General features: G+C 36.2%; 1 protein-coding gene across 1 annotated transcript in view; it reads left to right on the forward strand.

The window, feature by feature from the left end:
* Positions 1 to 17,372, forward strand: part of LOC131079022 (uncharacterized) — a 239,365-nt gene extending 221,993 nt beyond the window's left edge. Inside the window, exons 11-16 of the mRNA XM_058016888.2 lie at positions 9,413 to 10,050; positions 10,233 to 10,426; positions 11,580 to 11,793; positions 12,498 to 12,617; positions 12,749 to 13,531; positions 13,698 to 17,372. Of these exons, the coding sequence (XP_057872871.2) occupies positions 9,413 to 10,050; positions 10,233 to 10,426; positions 11,580 to 11,793; positions 12,498 to 12,617; positions 12,749 to 13,531; positions 13,698 to 16,790 (5,042 nt within the window). The 3' untranslated portion in view covers positions 16,791 to 17,372. The remainder of the gene's footprint in view (positions 1 to 9,412; positions 10,051 to 10,232; positions 10,427 to 11,579; positions 11,794 to 12,497; positions 12,618 to 12,748; positions 13,532 to 13,697) is intronic.
* Positions 17,373 to 22,868: the final 5,496 nt, after the last annotated feature.

Here is a 22,868-nt window from a genome sequence, read left to right on the forward strand (position 1 = left end):
TATCCAGCTCACAACCTTCTTCATATGCATATTATTTCCTGACATTTTTTCAAACCACACTAAAAAGGCGACATCAACATTTTGTCTAATAAGAGACACAACAACATAGCTCAAATAGTAATCTTTCTTAATTATTCGATCACATCTTAAAAAAACGACTCCTTGCGAAAAATTGACGAAGTTTTGCTGTTTTTCTGTTTCTAATTCACCCCCTACTTATATCATTGACAATTGTGGAAAAGTAAAAAAAACATTCACTACAGAATTCCATGATTTCTGACTTAAACGCATGTCAGAACACCACTTGAAGTCTATCCAATACACCCCTGGCACTCTATGTAGGGAATGGAAAAAAAAAACGCATTCATAAACGATGTCCAACTTCTCATTACCACAAACTCACTCAAAACAAAACTGCACTCTACACGGTAGAAATGATTCAACTTGTTTTAACGCCAAAATCCCTAAGAAGAAAAAGAAAACCAAACACCTGGGTATACAATACAGCTCAACGCATCTGTATCTTAAAACCTTTTTCTTACGCCCAATCATTTCAGGAATAATGAACGCAGCACACGCAGAAAGAATAATCATTAATGAATCATTGAAAATGAGCTAAAGAACATCTGAGCCCAAGTTTTTGATAAATCACTCTACTTCACAAGTGTTGAGGTAAAAGGTATTCTTCAGAAAAATATGATTCTATAAAAATTGATGACGTTCGACCAAAAATGTAGCTCATGATTTGACTTGTCACAAGTCAGCAAACAAGCAGCTAGTTGATGCAATCAACCCACCCGATGAAGTAGACAAACAAATAGCTTAACCAAATAGTTAGCCAGCTCAAACTGACAACGAAGAAGCTTAAGAAGACTAGCAAGGAGTTCAAACAGCCCAAGCAACCAAGTAGGTAGCTGAACCAAGAAGACAAAGAGCTCCAGCAACTCAAGCAAGTTGGCAAGAAGCTCATCCAAGTAGGTGTTAAGGAATCTGGACCAGAGATAGAGAAGATAACAGTCTGAGAATATTTAGGAAGGATGGACTTTAATGAGATCACTGCAATGAATATGTTTAACTCTGTTATATTAATCTTCTACGATAATGTCGACAGCTTGCTAGGTCATGAGATTGCCACAATTATTGATTTCAATTACCAGCAAGTTGTCGACGCCTTTGCATATATAAGGATGGAGAGTCATGTCCACGTAGGGGCATGACTTCTACGTGGCTTATGTCACGTAGAGTCATGACCCTACGGGGACATGACCCTCCGTCCCTTGTTCACTGTTGATGTTCATTAGTTAACAATGATGGTGCTCAGGCTCTAACTAATTCGACCCCGATAGTTATCGGGATTATTCTAAACCATATCGATTATTATATAAAGTAATAAATATATATATATATATATGTACGTATATACAGATTGCTTCAATCCGAATGAAGCTATATCCTTAACACTAGGCAGGTAGCTTAAGTAGGCAACTAGGTAGCTCAACACATAGTTTGAAAACTTTGCGGACTCACCAAGACTCGTGAGTCCATTGGCGGTCCATTGGCGGGCCGAGTCGACTTGCCAGCCGAGTCCATTTAACAAACTCACGATTTTATGTAGTAGACCCAACGCGAGTCTAATATTGGGACTCGTGAGTCCTTCATTAGGACTCTCGGCGTTAGTTGGAAACACACAATCAGACTAGAAAGGTGGAGGGTGTTTCACATGGGACCATTAACTTGGATGAAATTGATCCATATGGTGATTGGACCATCAATGAACAAAATGATGGGGATGATGTCCTCCTTACTGAAGAAGATCTTGTAGAATTCAAGAGAGGAGCAGCCGAAGAAGCAACATTGGATGAGATGGAGGAGGACGAAGACAAGGACTTTGATGTTGAAGAAGAAGAATCAACTCATCATTTAGATACCTCAGCACCTACTAGTTCAAGGCCTTAAAAATTGAGTTATATTAGGAGAGGAAAGAGGAAGATTTAATCTTAAGTTTGCTTTTTTTCATATTTGGACATATCATTATATGTAATTTTGTAAACATTTATAAACTTATGCTGCTGTCATGCATTTTAAAGTTTGAAACTATGAGTATGAATGATTAAATTTTACATATTGAGTGTTTGGAGATCATATGACATGTGTAATGTTTCAATTATGGCTCTTATGTTCTCTAAATGCATTAATTTTTTTTTATTTTTTTTTGTAAAACTATGGTTTTCTTTTTGCTGAGTCCTTTCTCAAGTTTTTGCCGAGTCCTTGCTAAGTCCTTTCTCGAGTTTTTGCCGAGTTTGAGTCCGAATCTAATTTTTGGGCTGCCAAGTCTGTGGCAAGTCTGAGTTTTCCGACTATGGCTTAACATTTTATTCCTATTCTCTATTTAGAAGCCTTGACAAATATCTTTTGACATCAATGACAAAATTTTCAAAAATCTCCCCCTTTGTCATTGATGGCAACACCATCTGCAAGCAAACTAAATCCTAAACAAAGTTGCTCCCCTTGACTTACTACTCCCCCTTTGACATCAATGACTGAAACAAATTTGCATAACTGAAATGAAGCTGAAAGAATATGACAATGAGAAGCTCCCCCTAAGTCCAATTTGCAATTCAGTGATGGAGTGAAATCACTCCCAACTTTTCCCTCACGAATTCAAATGTTTCCTTTGGTAGAGGCTTTGTAATCAAATCTGCAACTTTTTCTTTAGTAGACACACATTTCAACTTAATTTGTTGATTAGTAACCTATTTTCTCAAAAAATGATACTTAATGGAAATATGTTTAGTCTTAGAGTGCATAGCTAGTTTTTTAGAAATGTTAATGGCACTCGTATTGTCACAAAATATACATATAGGATGTTCATACTCTACCTTTATATCCTTTAGTGTTTTCTTCATCCAAAGAACCCATGTACAACAAGACACTGCTGCAATATACTCTACTTCAGCTGTAGACAATGAAATAGAAGCCTATGTTTTACTAAACCATGAAACAAGAAAGCCACCTAGAAAGAAAGAACCTCCACTTGTGCTCTTTCTATGATCAACTAAACCACCCCAATTTGCATCAGTTTAAGCTGTAAGTGTAAAATCATTACTTTTAGGATACCATAAATCATAATCCATAGGAGTGGCTTAAGATATATGAAGATCCTGTTAACTGCCAGAACATGTGTATCCTTAGGAGTGGCTTGAAATCTAGCAACATAACCAATAGCTTAGCTGTAGCATGTAACAAACTTCCTATCATAGACCTGTAAAAAGTTTGATTAACATCTTGAGACTCATCATCTTTACTAAGTTTACATCTTGTTACCATATGGGTGCTTACAGGATTACAATCCTCTATTCTAAACCATTTCCACATCTCTCTAATATACTTTGTTTGAGAAATAAAAATATTTTTATTTGATTGATGAATTGTAAGCCAAGGAAGAAGGACAACTCACCCAACATGGACATTTCAAATTCCTTCTTCATATTGGTAGCGAAAATCTTATACAATTCTACACAATCACTACCAAAAATCAAATCATCAACATAAACTACAACAATCAGCATGTGTTTACCTTCTTCTTTAACATATAGGTTGTTGTCCATTATCCCTCTTCTGAATCCTTGTTGTTGTAGGTAACTTTGAAGTCTGGTATACCAAGCACGTGGGACTTGTTTAAAGCCATAAAGAGCCTTTTTCAGCTTACAAACATAGTTTTGATTTTCTGATAAAACAAACCCATCAGGCTCTGTATGTAGACTTCTTCATTGAAATTGTCATTGAGAAAAACAAATTTGGCATCCATTTGATAAATCTTAAAGCCTTTAAAAGAAGGCTAAGAACATTTTAATCGCTTCTAAACATGGAACAGGAGCAAAGGTTTCATCAAAATCAATACCTTCTACCTAAGCATAACCTTTCCACACAAGCCTTGCCTTGTTTCTTACCGCTTGGCCATCTTCATTCAATTTGTTTCTGTAGACCCATTTTGTGCCTATCACGTTCTTGTCTTTGGGCCTAGGAACAAGCTCCCATGTTTCACTTTTTGAATTTGATCAAGCTCCTCTTTCATGGCTGCCACCCAGTGTTTGTCTTCAGCTACCTCTTAAAAATTCTTAGGCTCAATCATGGACAGCAAAGAGATTCTTCATCCTCATAATATTTTACATTTTTTCTTGTAGCTCTAGGTCTGTCCTCTTGCAAAATCTGATCAATAGGATGATTATTTTGAACAAATTTGGAAGGAGTCTTCAAAGATGTTTTGAATGTGTTGCTACTTTGACCAATTTTAGGTGCATTTTCAGTGGTTACATTTGCTGTCCCAAACTGAATATCAGAAGGTGCATCTATTGCCTCATGTTGCACACTTTTTGATGAATTTTTAATACTCATTCCCACTTGCTGTCCCAGCTTGCACATGTGAAGAAGATTGTTGGACAACACCTTCTTCATCTCTTTGAGTGCTATCATCACAATTTTCCAATTTATCAAATGTGTGAGTATTCTCATGAATCAGTATTTTAAAACTTTTGATAACATGAAACCATATAAAACTTAAAGATAGAAAGCATCATGACACAAACACATTTTCTCATCGAAAACCCTTTTAGGTAAAAAACCACGGCACAAAGTAGCTTTCATAAATAAATGGGCACCAATATATATATATATATATTCCGCACTCCGTCTTGCTCTGATTATAGTAGAAGGGCTGCTTACAACACAGTTCAATTTCTGCTTAATCCATTTGAAAACAATTCACATGGCAATGCAGCAATACACCTATTGCACGCCTCTGTTATACACAATATACCAAATCAACACCTCATTTTTAACTATATTGTGAGGAAAACTTAACTTCTGTTTTATAGTCTGCTACCTATCAAAATCCATTCATTTGTCGTACAATCCTTAAACAAAACCATTATTTTTCATCTTGCGGCTGCTTTAGATAACCCAAACTTATCCACCATTACCACACAGTTTTCAGTTTTTACTTCGCTTCCCCCCCTTTCACACACACACCACAAACATATATGTCAAAACCTTTTTAAAAAAAAACTTCATTAAGCACTCCACCCATACAACAATTTATGCGCTTCTTTTTATTCATCTTGGAGCAAAAACACAGCCTTGACTTCTTATTACATTTTATCCAGCTCACAACCTCCTTCACAGGCGTATTATTTCTTAACCTTTTTTGAACCACACTAAAAAGGCGACATCAACATTGTGTCTAATAAGACACACAACAACACAGCCCTTTTTTAATCATTCAATCACATCATAAAAAAAACGACTCCTTGCAAAAACAAGACAAAGTTCTGCTGTTTTTCTATTTCTAATGCACCCCCCGCTCATATTCAAAACACTACTTGAAGTCTGTCCAATACACCCCTGGCACTCTACATGAGGAATAGGTTTTCTTTTCTTTTTTTTTTTAAAAACTGTGTTAGAAAACGATGTCCAACTCCTCATAACCACGAACTCATTCAAAACAAAACTCTTCACTACACGGCAAAAATGATTCAACTTGTTTTAACGCTAAAATGCCTGAGAGGAAAAAACAAACCAAACACCTGGCAATGCAATACAGCCCAGCGTAACTATATCTTAAAACATTTTTCTTACGCCCAATCATTTCAGGAATAAAGAACACAGCACACACACAAAGAATAATCATCGATGCATCATAAAAAAAGCAGCCGAAGAGCATTTGAGCCCATGTTTTTGATAAATCATTCTGCTCAAGTGCTGAGGTAAAAGGTATTTTTCATTGATAACTTTCAACCAAAAATGTGGCACGTGATCTGTCTTGTCACAAGTCAGCAAACAAGCAGCTAGCTGATGCAGACAACCCACCAGCTGAAGTAGACAAACAGATAGCTTAACCAAACAGTCAGCCAGCTCAAGCTGACAACTAAGAAGCTTAAGAAGACTACCAAGGAGCTTAAAGAGCTCAAGCAACCAAGTAGGCAGCTCAACCAAGAAGACAAAGAGCTCAAGCAGCTCAAGCAAGCTGGCAAGAAGCTCATCCAAGTAGGCAGGTAGCTTAAGTAGCTTAACTAGGCAACTAGGTAGCTCAACATTTCATTTGAATTCTCTGATTAGAAGCCTTGAAAAATATCCTTTGACATCAATGAAAAAATGCTCAACATTACATACTTGCAAAATGATATTTTCAAATTACTTCTTTGATATCCTAAACAGTGAAGCATAATTACATTTTTTGTTAGCAATGTGTAGACATGGAGGAGACTTTGCCAGTGGTATGATTTAAGTTGGGGGAGATTCTATTCAAAAGGGGGTTTGATCTAATTGTCATTGATTGAATCCCCTTAGTTAAAACCCCGTTAAGTGTAAATCATGCATTTTTCAAAACAATATGTAATTTCAGTGAAAAATTAGGATGCCCCACTAGTAATATTTCAGTGAAAATTGAACTGCAGCAGAGACAGTTAAATCAAGTCTGATTGTTATCACCTTAGGTACTACAGTATAGATTATTGTTTGTTTTCTGTCTTAAATATGGTGTATGTTGGCTGTAACATTTTGGTTCAATGTCAATGTTATCAATAATATTCTAGAGTTTAGATTGCTTCTGCTAACTGATTTACTGTGCTTTGGAATCTTTATGAAAAACATTTTTCAGAGAATTCAACATGCTTTTAAAATATTCCTGAACTTTGTAATTTTATCTGCCTATTTGCCCTTAAATCATGGTGGTAACCGGAGAACCTTTCATGGCATTTTTAATTTCATTACACTGATGAATAATGATGAACAGTTAGTACCAAACCGGTACTGAGAGGGGGGGGTGAATCAGTACAGACAAAAACTTTCTTCACAATTCAAACAGCAGAGACTGCACTAACCGGTAAGCAGCATTACCGATCTTAGTCAGGACACTATCGGTAAAACACAATGAGACTGTGAAAAACACAAACTGGTAACACCCAGCTCAATTCAAGACCGAATACCTTATCACAACTTCTCCCAAATGCTTAAGCAAGTAATACATCAGAAATACTTATGACCATTGAATCAACTTGCATTACCACTTAACATAAAACACTAAACCATCACATGAAAAGCATCACACATGACACACTGATTTTTCACGTGGAAACCCAACTGGGAAAAACCACGGTGGGGATGAATACCCACAAGCTGTTCTTTGAACTTTTCTGAAGTCCGTTTTGTTAGGAGCCTTGTCCGGTTAAAGACTTTTACAATAGGTTCTGCTAGGAACCAATCTTGCTAGGGATCACCCGGTTAAGGGATGGCTAAATATTCGGTTAAAGGTTAGAACTCTGTTAAAGGTTACCTCACAAGAGGATTTGAAGAACTCATTGAATTGAGTCACCCTGTTAAAGGATTTACACAAAAGCCTGTTAAAGCTACCCGGTTAAGGGATTTTCCAACTGCTGAAATGGTTAGAAGTCAACAGGTAATACACTGATCTGATAACAGCACACAATGCCAAGGCAGATCCTCTTTAGCTCCTTTGCTTCTGCAATCACACTCTGCAGGTATCAACACACTTCTCCGGTCTGGCAAGAATCAGGTATCTCTTCACTTGGATAGACACATAACATTTGCCAACAACTTCAAAATGAAAAACATCATCGACCTTATAAGAAACAGATAGGGTAGCATAAACCCTAAACCCTAAACATTTAGGTTTAACAATTCAGTTGGTTCAATCCTGATCGTTAATCACACTGCATTGAATGCAACAGTCTTGAACAGATCTCAAGACGTTCTCCAACGTTCATTCTTTGCCGCTTCAGGAAGTTGATAACCCATCATGCGCACTCCACCGTTTACAGAGACTTCGCACATCCCTGAGGTAGATAGGATCAATTTCCATGCAAGATCCTCAAGGAAATCTTTCACGTGCACAAGGCTGACGTGGCAACACGATCTGATCTTCATTACAATGCTAACTCATCACAAGATGTCATCTGTTGAATCACACAGGCTTGGAATGCATCAACCGGAAACCCTGAAGCTGAGACTACTAACTAGTAGTCATGCCAAGTGAAACCCCGATACAAAACTTTCCATATACCGGTTCACCTTGAACAAACATACCGCTTCACTTTTTCATATATGTACCGGTTCACATCATCATACCGGTTCTCTTGCCAGTTTGCTTATACCAATATACCGGTTCATACTTCAGCATATTGACATCAATGACAACATACAATATCATCATGTCATCAAGCTCTGCACATATGCCAACATACACACAAGCTTCTTTTGAGTTTTCCTAATCAAAATTTCTTTTATTTTCTTAAGATTATCCTTTCTTTTGATTTGTTCAGGCATTCAGTTCCAGTACTTAGATATTAAATTCAAGAATTCCTATTTTATAGATAGTTTCCCTGGTATACAACTCTAATTGCTTCGGTAGTATGAATGTAACATAGATTGGCTTGGATATATCAGGAAATTCTTAAAGGGTGTCTAAACCTTGTACAAAATATTTACTCATCAATGAGAACTCTATTTACTTCCATTTTATTGCACGTACTTTTACATTTTTAAATTTCTTAGATAAGTTTTTACCTTTTGTAGATACATTACTCGTTCATGTCCATTATGTTGTGTCTTATTGTTGGGTATTTGTATCAAATATAGCTCTGCATTTCTGCAAAAAAAAATTCAATGATTGGATGGTAGCAATAATTTATAGGGAGTCTGTTTTCTTGGTTCCAAATGATTCCTTTCCTTGATAATTGTCCTCGATATTTGAGCTTTCATTGTAATATTATTAAATGAATTCATATGCAAATGAACTTGATAGGAATGCTAAATTCTGCTCGTCTTGCTTCAATTCACCAATATTCATGACAGTATTTTTGTTGCAACCAAGATGGATGATAAAATTGCCATGAGAAAGTTATTGGGCTTGAATCACACAAAATAACTTCTGTGCTGATATTCTCTTGTGTGTCATGTCCATCATGTTGTGTCTATTCGTTGGGTATTTGTATCTAATGTGGCTCTGCATTTCTGCAAAATTTCTTCAATGATTGGATGGTAACAAACATTTATAGGGAATTTGTTTTATTGGTTCCAAATGATTCCTTTCCTTGATAATTGTCCTAGATTTTTGAGCTTTCATTGTAATACTATTAAATGAATTCATATGCAAATGAACTTGATAGGAATATTGAAATTTTCTCATCTTACTTCAATTGGCCAATATTCATGACAGTATTTTTGTTGCAATCAATATGGATGATAAAATTACCATAGGAAAGTTATTGGGCTTGAATGACACAAAATAACTTCTGTGCTGACATTCTCTTATGTGGATTGTCCTGCATGATCCTTGAGTATACACTTAGTTAATACAAAAACTTATGTACTCTCTGTGTGTTTGATCTAATTGTAGATCCACTTACCAAAGAGAAATCACAAGGATGGTTAGTCTTCCGATGGGCATTGAAGTGCATACCACATTTGATTCAAGATATTGCTCGGAGTGGCAAGTTGACAGAAATTATTCCAGTTTATGGCATAAGTGTTGAACCTGGTGTCCGTGAGGAAGCAGTGCAGGTGCTTTTTCGTATAATCATGTATCTTCCTCAGAGTCGTTTTGCAGTAATGAATGGAATGGCTAATTTCATTATTCAGTTGCCAGATGAATTTCCTCTGCTCATACACACATCACTGGGACGCCTTGTACAACTTATGCATTCATGGAGAGCATGCCTAGCTGATGAGAGATTATCCTATGACCACAAAAGTGTTACACGTGCAAGTAGAAACAGTGATATGGTGTATAGGTCCTCCCCTGTGCGGCAATTTGGAGAAACGAATGAATTTCGAGCTTCAGGAATGGATGCAATTGGTCTTATTTTTCTTTGTTCTGTTGATGTTCAAATCAGGCACACTGCACTTGAGCTGTTACGTTGTGTCCGTGCCTTGCAGAATGATATAAGAGAATATTCTCCTAGTGAAAATAGTGATAAGAAACTGAGGAATGAATTAGAACCAACATTTGTGATAGATGTGTTGGAAGAGGCAGGGGTGAGTTTCCGAGATTTTCCTTTGTGCTTATATGTTGCCTTTGATGCTTAATTAAATAAATAGTGTACCTCCTAAAACTAGTTCATAGTTTGGGTGGACAGCGCTTTGGATTTTATTAGTGTCATTTACTTCTTAAAATGTATTTTCGTTTCCTTGCATCATTCTTTCAAATGTTTCCCTAGGATGATATAGTTCAACGCTGTTATTGGGATTCTGGCCGTTGGTATGATCTAAGACGAGAATCAGATGCAGTTCCATCAGATGTCACTCTTCATTCCATTTTGGAAAGTCATGACAAGAGCCGTTGGGCTCGCTGTCTGAGTGAGCTTGTGCAGTATGCTGCAGAACTGTGTCCCAATGCTGTGCAGCAAGCAAGGTAGGAGTGTTGCTGGCTTCCTAAAAGATCTAATTTCCTTTTTGCTTCAGGGAATGTTCTCATTGAGTGAATATTTGCTTTTATACCTGAAGTTTTTGATTCTTCCTCTTGAATTGTTTCTTGTGATTCCAAAAGATATTAAAAAGGACAGCACTACAGCTGCACATATAAGGATATTGAAATTGGTCAGATTTTTTTGGACTGGCCTTATTTGTTGGATTTGTTCCAGACTTTTAAATTCTGTTTAGCAATTGTTTTTTTTTCTTCAAGATTCGGATTTACAATTTTTTTGACCTCCTAAATGAATCGAATTTTTGAAACCTGGTATCTATGCATTATAGGATTAATAGAAGCAAATTTATCTATATGAAATTTACAATACAGATTCTTACATTCCTCCATACAATCATAATATCATTAAGAAAATAACTTTGTTTTGCCTACATTTTTATATCATTTGTAATTTACCTGATTGTGTCATGCATTTTGACTTGATGATACAATTACAATAGATGACAGTTTTGTTTGTAGGATTGGATTTGAGTGAAGCATTTCAAAAAGTTGTTACTGATGAGGGTATATTCATTCATAAAAGCTTAAAAACATTTGACTTATAAAAATATTAAATATATCAATAACACAAATTAAACATCAAGTAGTCTTTTAAAATGATACATGCAAACTTGAAACTATAGATGCAACAACTATTCTGATCAATTAATAAATGAGCATTTGACATTGTATATAAGACAAATAGATGAAACTTAAAAGCACGATTCCCTTCACTGTAATATTGTTTTTCTGTCTCCTAAAATTTCATAACTGTGTGAATCATCTTCAATTCCTATTATCTCCTGATGGCCTACTCTTCTTTCTGTACCACTTGTTGACCTTTTATAGGGTGCAAAATGTAGTCTCTTAGATGCAATCAAATTCATCATACTCACCACATGTTCCCTTCATTCTTCGCCTTTTCTTTCCCAATGGATGAGCCTGGAGGTAGCAATGATAATTAGTCTTTGTTATATGGCATTTGGTTCTGACAAAGCATCTCTTATTGTACTGGGCAACTTGAGTCAAAATAGCAGGTTATCGAATTTTGGCAATTTATGTCATGCATTGAATAACTCAAATCCCTCGTCAACTTTCACAGGTTGGAGGTGACAAATCGTCTTAGACAAATAACTCCATCAGATTTGGGTGGAAAGGCAGTGCAGTCACACGATACTGAGAACAAGCTTGATCAATGGCAAATGTATGCCATGTTTGCATGTTCTTGCCCACCAGATGATAGCGAGGATGGTACTGCCAAAGATCTATATTGTTTGATTTTTCCATCACTAAGAGCTGGTTCTGAAGGGCAAATAGTAAGTAGAAACAACTTTAGCTGTATTATTGATTCAATGCATATTACCCTTTATGTGTGCATGTGCATCCATTTGGATTTTTCTGCTTACACTGATTCCTCTTTTTTCTATTCATGTCTCTACAAAATAATGATGAATATCCATACTTGAGAAACAGTTTTGTTGTCACTGATAGGTGTATCTAACTAGTAAGCTCACAGGGTAAACTTGGATTCACTGGAAAAATAGCATTCACTATAGTTGTTGGGGGAGGAAAGGCCCAAAGAGAGTGGCTCTTGGGCCCAAGAGAAGGGTCAATAGTGCCCATCAAACCTTAACGTTGAGACGAGAATAATAAATGCTAACTGTAACTGAAAATATCAGACCTGGTTTTATGTGTCTATGCTAGTTGTTATCTTTAGCCATGGTTTAGTAAATCTGTGTAGTTATTTATTCAATTGTAGTCTAAAGAATTGAATTGATGTTTGCCTATGCATGATTTTTAGGATCAACATAAACTGCTTCCAAATTACTTTTGTCTATGGTCATAAAGAAAACTTGTTACTTTCGTGCCATCGTATATACTTAGCACTCAGTTTAGGTAAAATTAAGTTTTTCTTTATAATAATTTTGTAAGTATGACTGCTGGTTATCTATAGGTGCTTCATGGAACTCTTGAATATTGACAGCTTTCTTTACTGACAATCTTTTTATGCCTTCTCCAGAATGCTTCTATTTTAGCTCTAGGCCATTCACACTTACAAGTTTGTGAAATCATGCTAACTGAGCTTGCATCCTTTCTGGAGGAGGTTGTATCTGAAACAGAAACCAGGCCAAAATGGAAGGCATGTTGCATCTTCATCTTCTTCATTTTCGGTTTGCTTGTTGCTTATGAGCACAGTATGGAAATACCATAGTTGTATCTTTGCAGATTGCTCAGGAATAGTATGTCATTTAATACTTTATTTTCTCTCAGAGTCCAAAGGTGCGCCGTGAAGACTCACGGGTACATTTTGCAAATGTATATCGAATGGTTGCAGAGAATGTATGGCCTGGCATGCTAAGCCGCAAATCTGTATTGCGGTCACTCTTCTTTAAGTTCATTGAGGATACTATGAAACAGATTGTCTCTGCTTCCTCAGATAATTTTCAAGACATGCAACCTTTACGTTTTGCTTTAGCATCTGTGTTGAGATCTCTTGCTCCTGAGATGATGAAATCTAATTTTGATAAATTTGACCCTAGAACACGTAAGCGCTTATTTGATCTTCTTTCATCATGGAGTGATGACACAAACAATGCTTGGAGCCAGGACAGTGTTAGTGACTATCGGCGTGAGATTGAACGCTACAAGTCAGGACAAGCCATGCGCACAAAGGACTCGGTGGAACGCATCTCCATTGAGAAGGAGGTGAATGATCAAGTAGAAGCAATCCACTGGGTTTCCTTAAATGCTATGGCTGCTTTGCTGTATGGGCCATGCTTTGATGACAGTGCAAGAAAGATGAGTGGCCGAGTTGTTAACTGGATTAATTATCTTTTTCTTGAGCCTGCCCCAAGAATGCCATATGGTTTTTCACCAGCAGATCCTCGAACTCCTCCAATTTCTAAGTTTGGTGTTGGAGGTGCGTTTGAATTCCGCTCTGGGGGAGGACGGGATCGACAGAGAGGAGGCCAATCTAGAGTCATGCTTGCAAAAACAGCTCTTATGAATCTTCTTCAGACTAATTTGGATCTTTTCCCAGCTTGTATAGATCAGGTACCTTCACATATTTTATTCTCTTGTCCACTTTCCATTGCCATACATTTTTTTGCTGATCTTTGAAAAGGTAAGGTAGATGCTAGGAATAATGCCAGAAAGACTCTTTAAGCTTTTCTGGCCCAATGATTTTACTGAATAGCAGTTTTTTGTTATTTCTGTGCAGTGCTACTCCTCAGATCCATCCATTGCAGATGGATACTTCACTGTGCTGGCAGAGGTGTATATGCGACATGAACTTCCGAAATGTGAAATACAGAGATTGTTAAGTCTTATTCTTTACAAGGTTGTTGATCCCTCAAGGCAAATTAGAGATGATGCATTGCAAATGCTTGAGACACTGTCAATCAGAGAGTGGGCAGAAGATGGTGAAGGTGCCCATCGTTATAGGGCAGCAGTTGTAGGGAGTCTTCCAGACTCTTATCAACAGTTTCAGTATCAACTTTCTACAAATCTGGCAAAAGAACATCCAGAGCTTAGCGAACTCCTCTGTGAAGAGATCATGCAAAGACAATTAGATGCTGTTGATATCATTGCTCAGCATCAAGTATTGACGTGCATGGCCCCATGGATAGAAAATTTAAACTTTGTCACCCTTTTGGAATCTGGATGGAGTGAGCGGCTGTTAAAGAGCCTTTACTATGTTACCTGGCGCCATGGCGATCAGTTTCCTGATGAAATTGAAAAACTCTGGAGTACAATAGCAACTAAATCAAAAAACATTATTCCTGTGCTTGATTTTCTAATAACAAAAGGTATTGAGGATTGTGATTCTAATGCCTCTGGTGAAATAAGTGGAGCTTTTGCAACCTACTTTTCAGTAGCTAAGCGTATCAGTTTGTATTTGGCACGTATATGTCAACAACAGACAATTGATCATTTGGTTTATGAACTCTCACAGAGAATGCTTGAAGATCATCCTGAGCAAGTAAAGAGGCCAAATGATCGAGTTATAGAGGCTGACCACAGCAGTCATGTGTTAGAATTTTCACAGGGTCCAATGCCAATGCAAATGTTAGATCAACAGCCACATATGTCACCTTTACTGGTTCGAAGTTCCTTAGAAGGTCCTCTTCGAAATGCAAGTGGTAATCTGAGTTGGAGAACGGCTACTGGCCGTAGCATGTCTGGTCCTCTTAATAGTATGTCCGAGCTGCACACAGGAAGATCTGGACAACTTTTTTCAGGTTCTGGTCCCTTGACAAATATGTCAGGTCCATTAATGGGAGTGAGGAGTTCCACAGGTAGCCTCAAAAGTCGACACTTGTCAAGAGACAGTGGTGACTATTATGTTGACACTCCAAATTCACTAGAAGAAATCAGATCTAGCACTCCTGCTGTAAATGCAGGTGAATTGCAGTCTGCATTACAGGGCCACCATCATTGGCTTTCCCGTGCTGATATAGCACTAATTCTTTTAGCTGAAATAGCATATGAAAATGATGAAGATTTTCGAGGTCATCTTCCTTTGCTATTTCATGTGACGTTTGTCTCTATGGATAGCTCAGAGGATATTGTACTTGAGCATTGCCAGCATTTGCTTGTAAACCTTCTTTACTCCCTTGCAGGGCGGCACCTTGAGCTTTATGATGTTGGGGATTATGGTGAAGGTGAGTACAAACAACAAGTAGTGAGCTTAATTAAATATGTCCAGTCCAAAAAGGCCAGCATGATGTGGGAGAATGAGGACATGACTTTAACCCGAACAGAACTTCCAAGTGCTGCATTGTTGTCTGCACTTGTACTCAGTGTTGTTGATGCAATATTTTTTCAAGGTGATCTTAGGGAGCGTTGGGGTGCAGAGGCATTAAAGTGGGCTATGGAATGTACCTCTCGGCACTTAGCCTGCCGCTCTCATCAAATATATCGTGCTCTACGCCCAAGTGTTACAAGTGATACTTGTGTGTCATTATTGCGGTGCTTACATCGGTGTTTTAGCAACCCCACACCACAAGTCCTTGGTTTCATTATGGAAATATTATTGACTTTACAAGTGATGGTTGAGATTATGGAGCCTGAGAAGGTCATTCTGTATCCACAATTGTTCTGGGGTTGTGTGGCAATGATGCATACTGATTTTGTCCATGTATATACACAAGTCCTTGAGCTTTTTGCTCGTGTGGTTGACAGATTATCATTTCGGGACCAAACTGCTGAAAATGTGTTATTATCCAACATGCCTAGAGATGAATTTGAAATTAACCAGCAGGATAAATATTTAGGTAGGTTGGATTCCAAAGGTTTTGAAAGCCAAGGACATGCTGAGAATGGAATGGAATCAGCAAAGGCTCCAGCTTTTGAAGGAGTTCAGCCATTGGTACTGAAAGGTCTTATGTCTACTGTCAGCCATGCATCAGCTATTGAAGTTCTGTCACGCATAACACTTCAGTCATGTGATTGCATATTTGGTGATTCTGAGACCAGACTACTCATGCATATTGTTGGTTTACTTCCCTGGCTTTGTTTACAACTTCAGAAAGAAAAGGATCATATCTTGGCTTTTGAGTCTCCACTTCAGCAACAATACCAGAAGGCTTGTTCTGTTGCTATGAATATTTCCCACTGGTGCAAGGCAAAAGGTTTAGATGAGCTCACTTGTGTATTTTCTGCATATGCTGAAGGTAGTATAATAACAACAGAGGACTTATTGAGTCGTGTATCTCCTCTCCTATGTGCAGAATGGTTCCCTCAGCATTCTGCTCTTGCATTTGGGCACTTGCTTCGACTTCTTGAGAAGGGTCCTGTAGAATATCAACGAGTGATTTTACTCATGCTTAAAGCCCTTCTTCAGCACACTCCAATGGATGCAGCACAAAGTCCACAAGTGTATGCAGTTGTTTCCCAGTTGGTGGAGAGCACTTTATGTTGGGAGGCATTAAATGTGCTAGAATCTCTTTTGCAAAGCTGTAGTAGCCTTTCAAGTCATCAAGTTGACATAGGAAGTTCAGAAAATGGGCAGACTACATGCGAAGAAAAAACTATTCCTCCTCTCACTGCGCAGAGCTCATTTAAAGCTCGGAGTGGCCCACTGCAGTATTCAGCGGGTTCCGGAGGTGTGGCCCCTGGTGCAGCTGTTATTCAAAGCAATGTCGAGCTTTCCTCTAGAGAAACTGCTTTACAGAATACAAGTCTAGCACTTGGACGAGTACTTGATACATATGGCCCAGGAAGAAAGAGAGATTATAAGCGTCTTGTACCTTTTGTTGCAAATCTTGGGCAGCTGACTGGGACAGGTCAACAACAAACCCAAGGGCAGTGATTACCTGTATATACATTACACACATGCAAAAGATTTCATAGATTACATCGGTTTATTTAAGAATAAACTGGCCTTAAGGGGTTTATGAGAATGGAAATTGTCCTCATATTACAACAGATCCAGAGTATTTCAACAATTCAAACATAAAACTTCTGCTTGCATGCACCATGTTGTCTGTCTGCTACCATGCTAGTAGGGTTGTTTGCAGATGATTTGTTTCAGAGATACATTTGAGGTAGTTTGGATTTTATGTTATGGCAGATAATCTACAAGAAGCTTTAGTTAAACATCCATGACATTGGATGTTTGATTGATGATGTGAAATAGACTGTACTCAAAGGTGGAGTTTTTATTATTGTAGCTGTAAGAACGATAAGTATAAAGAACCCTTGAATAGAAGCAGCTGAAATGGTTCATCAAATGTACAACTTTTGGGATTCTAGCTGTGCAATAAAAACTATATGAAAACCTGATATCCAGCAATTCAATGTACCAAAGCATTTTTGTTGCACTGGATAATCTACGGAGTGTTTTCTGTATGTAATGTATCTACCTTGTTCTGTAATTTTCCTTAATTGTGTCTTTGTGGTCTGGGTTTCAGAATTTTTTTTTTTTTAAAAGTGGACAAGCTCTAGTCTGTTCCTGCCCTTCAAACCATTCTCTGGGTGGCTAAGCATAATTTCTTGTGTTTCAGAATAGGGCACTGAAATACATAATTTGCAATATTGTGTAAGGACATCTACTCTAGAGAACATGTAGTAAGTCAGTCAGCCTCACAATCTGTAATTGGGAGATACTATTTGTTATTTGACGTGTTGGTCCTTGAAAGGATTTGGATAAGGGTAGTTCATTTTCTCATTTATTCTCATGTAAGGTGTAACTTTAACCACTTTTTAACTCTTCAATGTACCCATGGCATTTTTGGGGTCTATAAGATTTCATGTATGCTATTTTGTAGACTCTTTGTATTGCATCATAATTGGCAACAAAACCTATATTTTGAATGAAGCTTTTGTAAAATCGAATTTCTCTTTTTTGTGCCTATCCTTGGTCTTTTTTATTTTTCAAATGGTTGACTTGTTCTTGCAGCCAAGAGTTCCTCAGAGATGGGCTATATAAAATCAACTTTACTGAAGAGTTTATGAATGTAGGCAGAAGCTTAATCTTTTAAGATGAACCTACTTGAAATAATCCTCAACTCAGGGGCTTAGTGAAACTACCAATCCTTTTTTGTATCTGTTTTAGTCCTTTAATGAAGATTATGTAGCGGGTAGATATTGACTTTCAAATAACAAAATAAAATGTGATCACGAGCAACAGTCACCGGCACTCTAGGTATAAATCCCTTAGAGTATTAACCATTTTAATAAGAAATTACGTATTAATTCAAAAAGAAAAACACCATTTACATTAGATATTAGTAGTAGTCACTTAGATGTCTCCGCAAAGTAGAGAAAAACATTCTACGAAAAATCATCTCAATTTATAACCTTCAAATAGCATGTTTTAGCATATAAAGAGAGGGAAGTGATTGCTCGGGAAGCGTACACATAGATAGAGATTGGAAAGGGAACGCTATTAATTTATAATTATGGAGTTGATTATATATTCAGTCATTTGATAAAGTGGCAGTGCATTTACACACTTTAAGTAGTAATATTCCCTCATCATACTATTACCTAATTGATCTTTGCTAAGAAAATTTTATACTACAAAAATCTTGTAAATTTTCGTGCAATAAAACAAATTTCTTTTAATATTTTTAGCTCTCTCATCAACCACATTTTAGCACTTGAGGAAACCCCAGCATAATGATATATTTGAGCAAGTTTCCCAATTTTCAAGGGATGCTTCTAGGAGACCTAAGAGACAACAAAACTTCATCTGAAGTCTCGTATTGTTTGAAGGTGTTCCCATAGGCTCTTCAAAATATAAGACACAATACAGGTACAGGAAATGAGTACTAGGGATCAGGTTATGAATCTTTGTCTTTGGGTAACTATTCTAAGGCGATGTCCAACAAATCACAACTGGCCAGGTACTAAAGTACTTGCAAAGAACCCATCAAAGTAATGTGTGATTATTCAATCAAGTAGTTGTTGTGTTCATTTATAAGGTTTCTGCAGTGGACATATATTTATGGTTTTTCATTGATAAATTTGGTTGGTCATTTATATTTTGTTAATTCTTTAAGTTCCAAATAAAGCTGCATGGGTATCTTTATTTTCTTCTTCTCTTGCATCAAGTTTAGTTGTCAAATGCAAATTTTATATCCTTTCTTGTAATTGTACTTATTAATTCTATTGAAACATTTTCTTTTGGAGATGTAGTTACTAAGTTTTATAGAATCAGTGAAGAAATGGACTAAGCATGACTCAGAAAGGCTTCTGATTTATCAGCTCTTTATTTATAGGCTTATCAACTTCCTCGAATGGTTGCTGTATGGACTTAGTGTTCTTCAGAACTTGTGGAAGTCTGAATAAATTCCAGTATGTAATGATATATTTGATTGGGTTCCTCATTAGTCACTTATCTTGTGTAATGCCTAGAAAAGATGGAAATATAACTTTTGTTCATACAATATGACCTACATAAGCTCAAAATTCTGTTGATGTGGAGTTCTTTGATAGTGATGTAGGAGCATCCCTGGGTGACATCCATATTTTATCATCCAAAACAATTGGTCTCTTCATGCACAAGCATTGGTAAACTTAGTAGAATCAAGTAATAGAGAGACTATTCTATGGTAGTGATTTTTTATTTTATTTTATTTTTTATTATCTATTTTTAAATAAAACATATTAAACTTGAAAAATATGAAATATGAGAAACTTAAAATAGTATAGGAACATATAACATGCCGAAAGAAAGGGCAACAAGCAAAATGGGAGCAGTGCTCAACCAATCAGACAACAAAAGGCCGAAAACATGCTAATAAAAGAGGGGGGGCTGCACAAGATATGGGAGTTGATCTCAACCATAGAAGTAGCAGTTTAACTATCGGGAGGAGGAGAGAGGAAAGATCGCTACTTGATGAACTCCAAAGGTGGCTTAGTATTGAATTTTTCCACCATCATTGACAGATCATAGAAGAAGTCTTTGATCTGACTTTGTGATCCTTAGAAAAGAGGTCGTCATTGCTGGCCAGGGAGATGTTCATTGGAGAAAAGTCATCATAAATGACACATGATTTGAAGAGGGACCGTGCCTTGTGCATTTTCTCTGCCTTGTCCTCGAAGGCCATGCCAAAAACTTCACGTCAATTTCCACAACTTTTTGAGTGATCGTAGGCCAAAATTGCTCAGATACAATTGAAATTCATTCTACAACAACCTTGTAGTTGCTATGGAAAGTCACTTGCAACAATTCTGAAATTGCAACGAGAAGAATTAGTTGTTGCGGAAAGCCACATGCAAAAGTTGTACAAATTATTCTGAGAATGCATATGTGATTGAATTACTTGAGGGTATTGCTATAGAAATTCATTCTATAACAGCCTTCTAGTTGCTATATAAAGTCACTTGCAATAGTTATGAAATTACAATGAGAAGAATTAGTTGTCGTGGAAAGCCACATGGAACAATTCAATAACTATTCTGAAAATGCATATGTGATTGAATTACTTGAGGGCATCAATATATCTCAAATATATAATGTAGTAGATATGTAAGCCTTACATGGACCACTTGTTGTCTACTTATAAGCTCGCATGGCTTTGTGACTTCCTATGCTGTATTTGATAGACGTATGGTCTGTTGACCCCTTATAACCCATATGTCTATTGTGAATTTATATTCTGTATTGGATAGATGTGCAGTTTGTTTGACCACTTAAATGTCAAAGGATAGAAGAGGATTTTATTATGTCTTGTATTGGACACCACCTCAGATTTAGCTATTTATATACTTGAGTACTCACATTAACTAAAGATGATAACCTAAGGTGAAAACTTTAAGTAGGGATTCAGAAATAAGGTAAAAATATAGGAAACTTTAAATTGATTGAACCTTAAATGAATTACTGAAAATTTTCTAATGAGAACCTATTTGGGTCTTTATGTGTGGTATCAATTAGATTCGTATTTCTTTGATCGAAACCCACAAGTATGCGAGAAGGAGAAGAAAAAGATGGTTTTTATTACATGTTAGTTAAGCAAATAGAAGGTAAAGAGTATCTTAAATATTTGGTCATTGGAAGAAAATCAATATAGAGGAAGCGAATTGGTTGAATTCATTTGAAGTTGGTTGCTATAGCTACACTGTACAAGGTTTTAATTAGGTTTCATTAGTAATAGTTACTCATGGTGTTTGATGCAAGAGCATTCTTGGGTTAAACAACAATGCTAAAATCACCTAAAAAATGTAGCATGTCACAAGTTATTGTTATTGCTTACTAGTGATTATTTCCATATAAGCTCATTTTTAGCAACCTTCTAGTTGCAAGAAGTTATCTAACAAAAGTTTGGGTTGTTTTACAAAAAACCATTAAGTTGCCACTAAAAGTAGGTTGTACTTTTGCAATTTCAATGGAAAGATGTTGCAATGGTTACACAAGTGCTAGGAAAATACATTTGCAGTAATGATCTGTAAACTAACAAGGATATTTGTCTAACAATTCATCACCTATGAATTTCATACATTAGCCCACCAAGTTATCTATTACAAGATTTAAACTTTATCCTAGAGCATCAAACACCTGCTTAGTTTATAGGAACATCCATAGCAACATACAAAATGATTCAAATGACTAAGAACAATGTGAAAACAAGCAAAACCAGATGGACAATACAAAATTGCTCTAGAGATTCGTAAAAGCTAGAAACTCCAGCAAAAGTGAGCTGCTCCAACTTCTTAATCACTATATTTCGATCAATCAAGGAGTGATCTCATGGCACTTAACAACTAATCTCTAAATACATATATTTCGTATGACTCCATGAATACTCTACTTTATGGCTTGCTATTCCAAAAACATGAACATGACATGAAGAATCATACAAGTACCATTGTTTGCATGATGTCAACAACTCCTTATATTCTACATGGTTTGAATGATAATATTGTTGCTCTCAAATTTTGGCATAAGCACAAGTAGCAATATGATTGTTGAAAGCTCAAAGATTGTAGTTAGAGAATGATGATGAATGAAGGTTGAATTTATAGATTTTTGTGATATCAATCAGGGGTGGAAATCAATTGAAACAAATATGAAGATTAAAGGTCAAGAATCGATGAGAAGAATTGAAGGCTAAAAATAGGAATTAGTTAATTGTTTCATTTAGTGAATTGAATGCATGGAAGAATGATTGATGAGAATACTTGGAGTGAGTGTTACTTGAACTAAGGAAGGAAGATATTAATAGAACTATATAGTTAAAATTTATTTAATTTATGTATGAGGAATTAATTAGTAAATTAAATAATTTATTTCATATGCACGTGAGAAAAATAAATAAAATAACAATTTATTTATTTTTAGGAGAACTGTATTTAGAAAAGGAATGATCAAATAAGTTAAAACGCTTTATTTAATTATAGAAGAAGAGATAGCTAATTAAAAAGTTAATTTTTTTAATAATAGTTAATTTGAAGAATAAGTGAAAATGAAGTAATTAAAGAATTATCGTAATTAATGGGCAAAGGTGAAAATTTAATAAATTAACTAAATAATCAAAATTATTTAATTGATTTGAAAGAAATAAATAATTAGTGGAATAGTTAAAGTTTATTTTAATTAGAATGAGAAATGGAGGGAAATTTTAAATTTGAATTATGAAAGAAGAAATGATGTTAGCTAATTAAAGAATAAAATTAATTAATTAATTTTAGAAGAATAAATGATATGAAATTATGTGAAAATGTGAGTCATTTTTAGGTGTATGTTTTGCCTCTCTTTGAGACAATGTGTTTTATTGCGTTATTTCAAAGAACGATTTTTTTTTGGTTGCATGCCCCAACGTGCCCTAGTGAACCAAGGGATGGAGTGATTTTCTAGTTGTCAAATAATGACTAGGCCTTCTTAGGAGTTGTTGGCTTATGGCACATCACCTATATGCCTAATTTTAGGGAAAATAAGGAG

The sequence above is a fragment of the Cryptomeria japonica genome, chromosome 8, assembly GCF_030272615.1.
Source record: "Cryptomeria japonica chromosome 8, Sugi_1.0, whole genome shotgun sequence".
Classification (NCBI taxonomy): domain Eukaryota; kingdom Viridiplantae; phylum Streptophyta; class Pinopsida; order Cupressales; family Cupressaceae; genus Cryptomeria; species Cryptomeria japonica.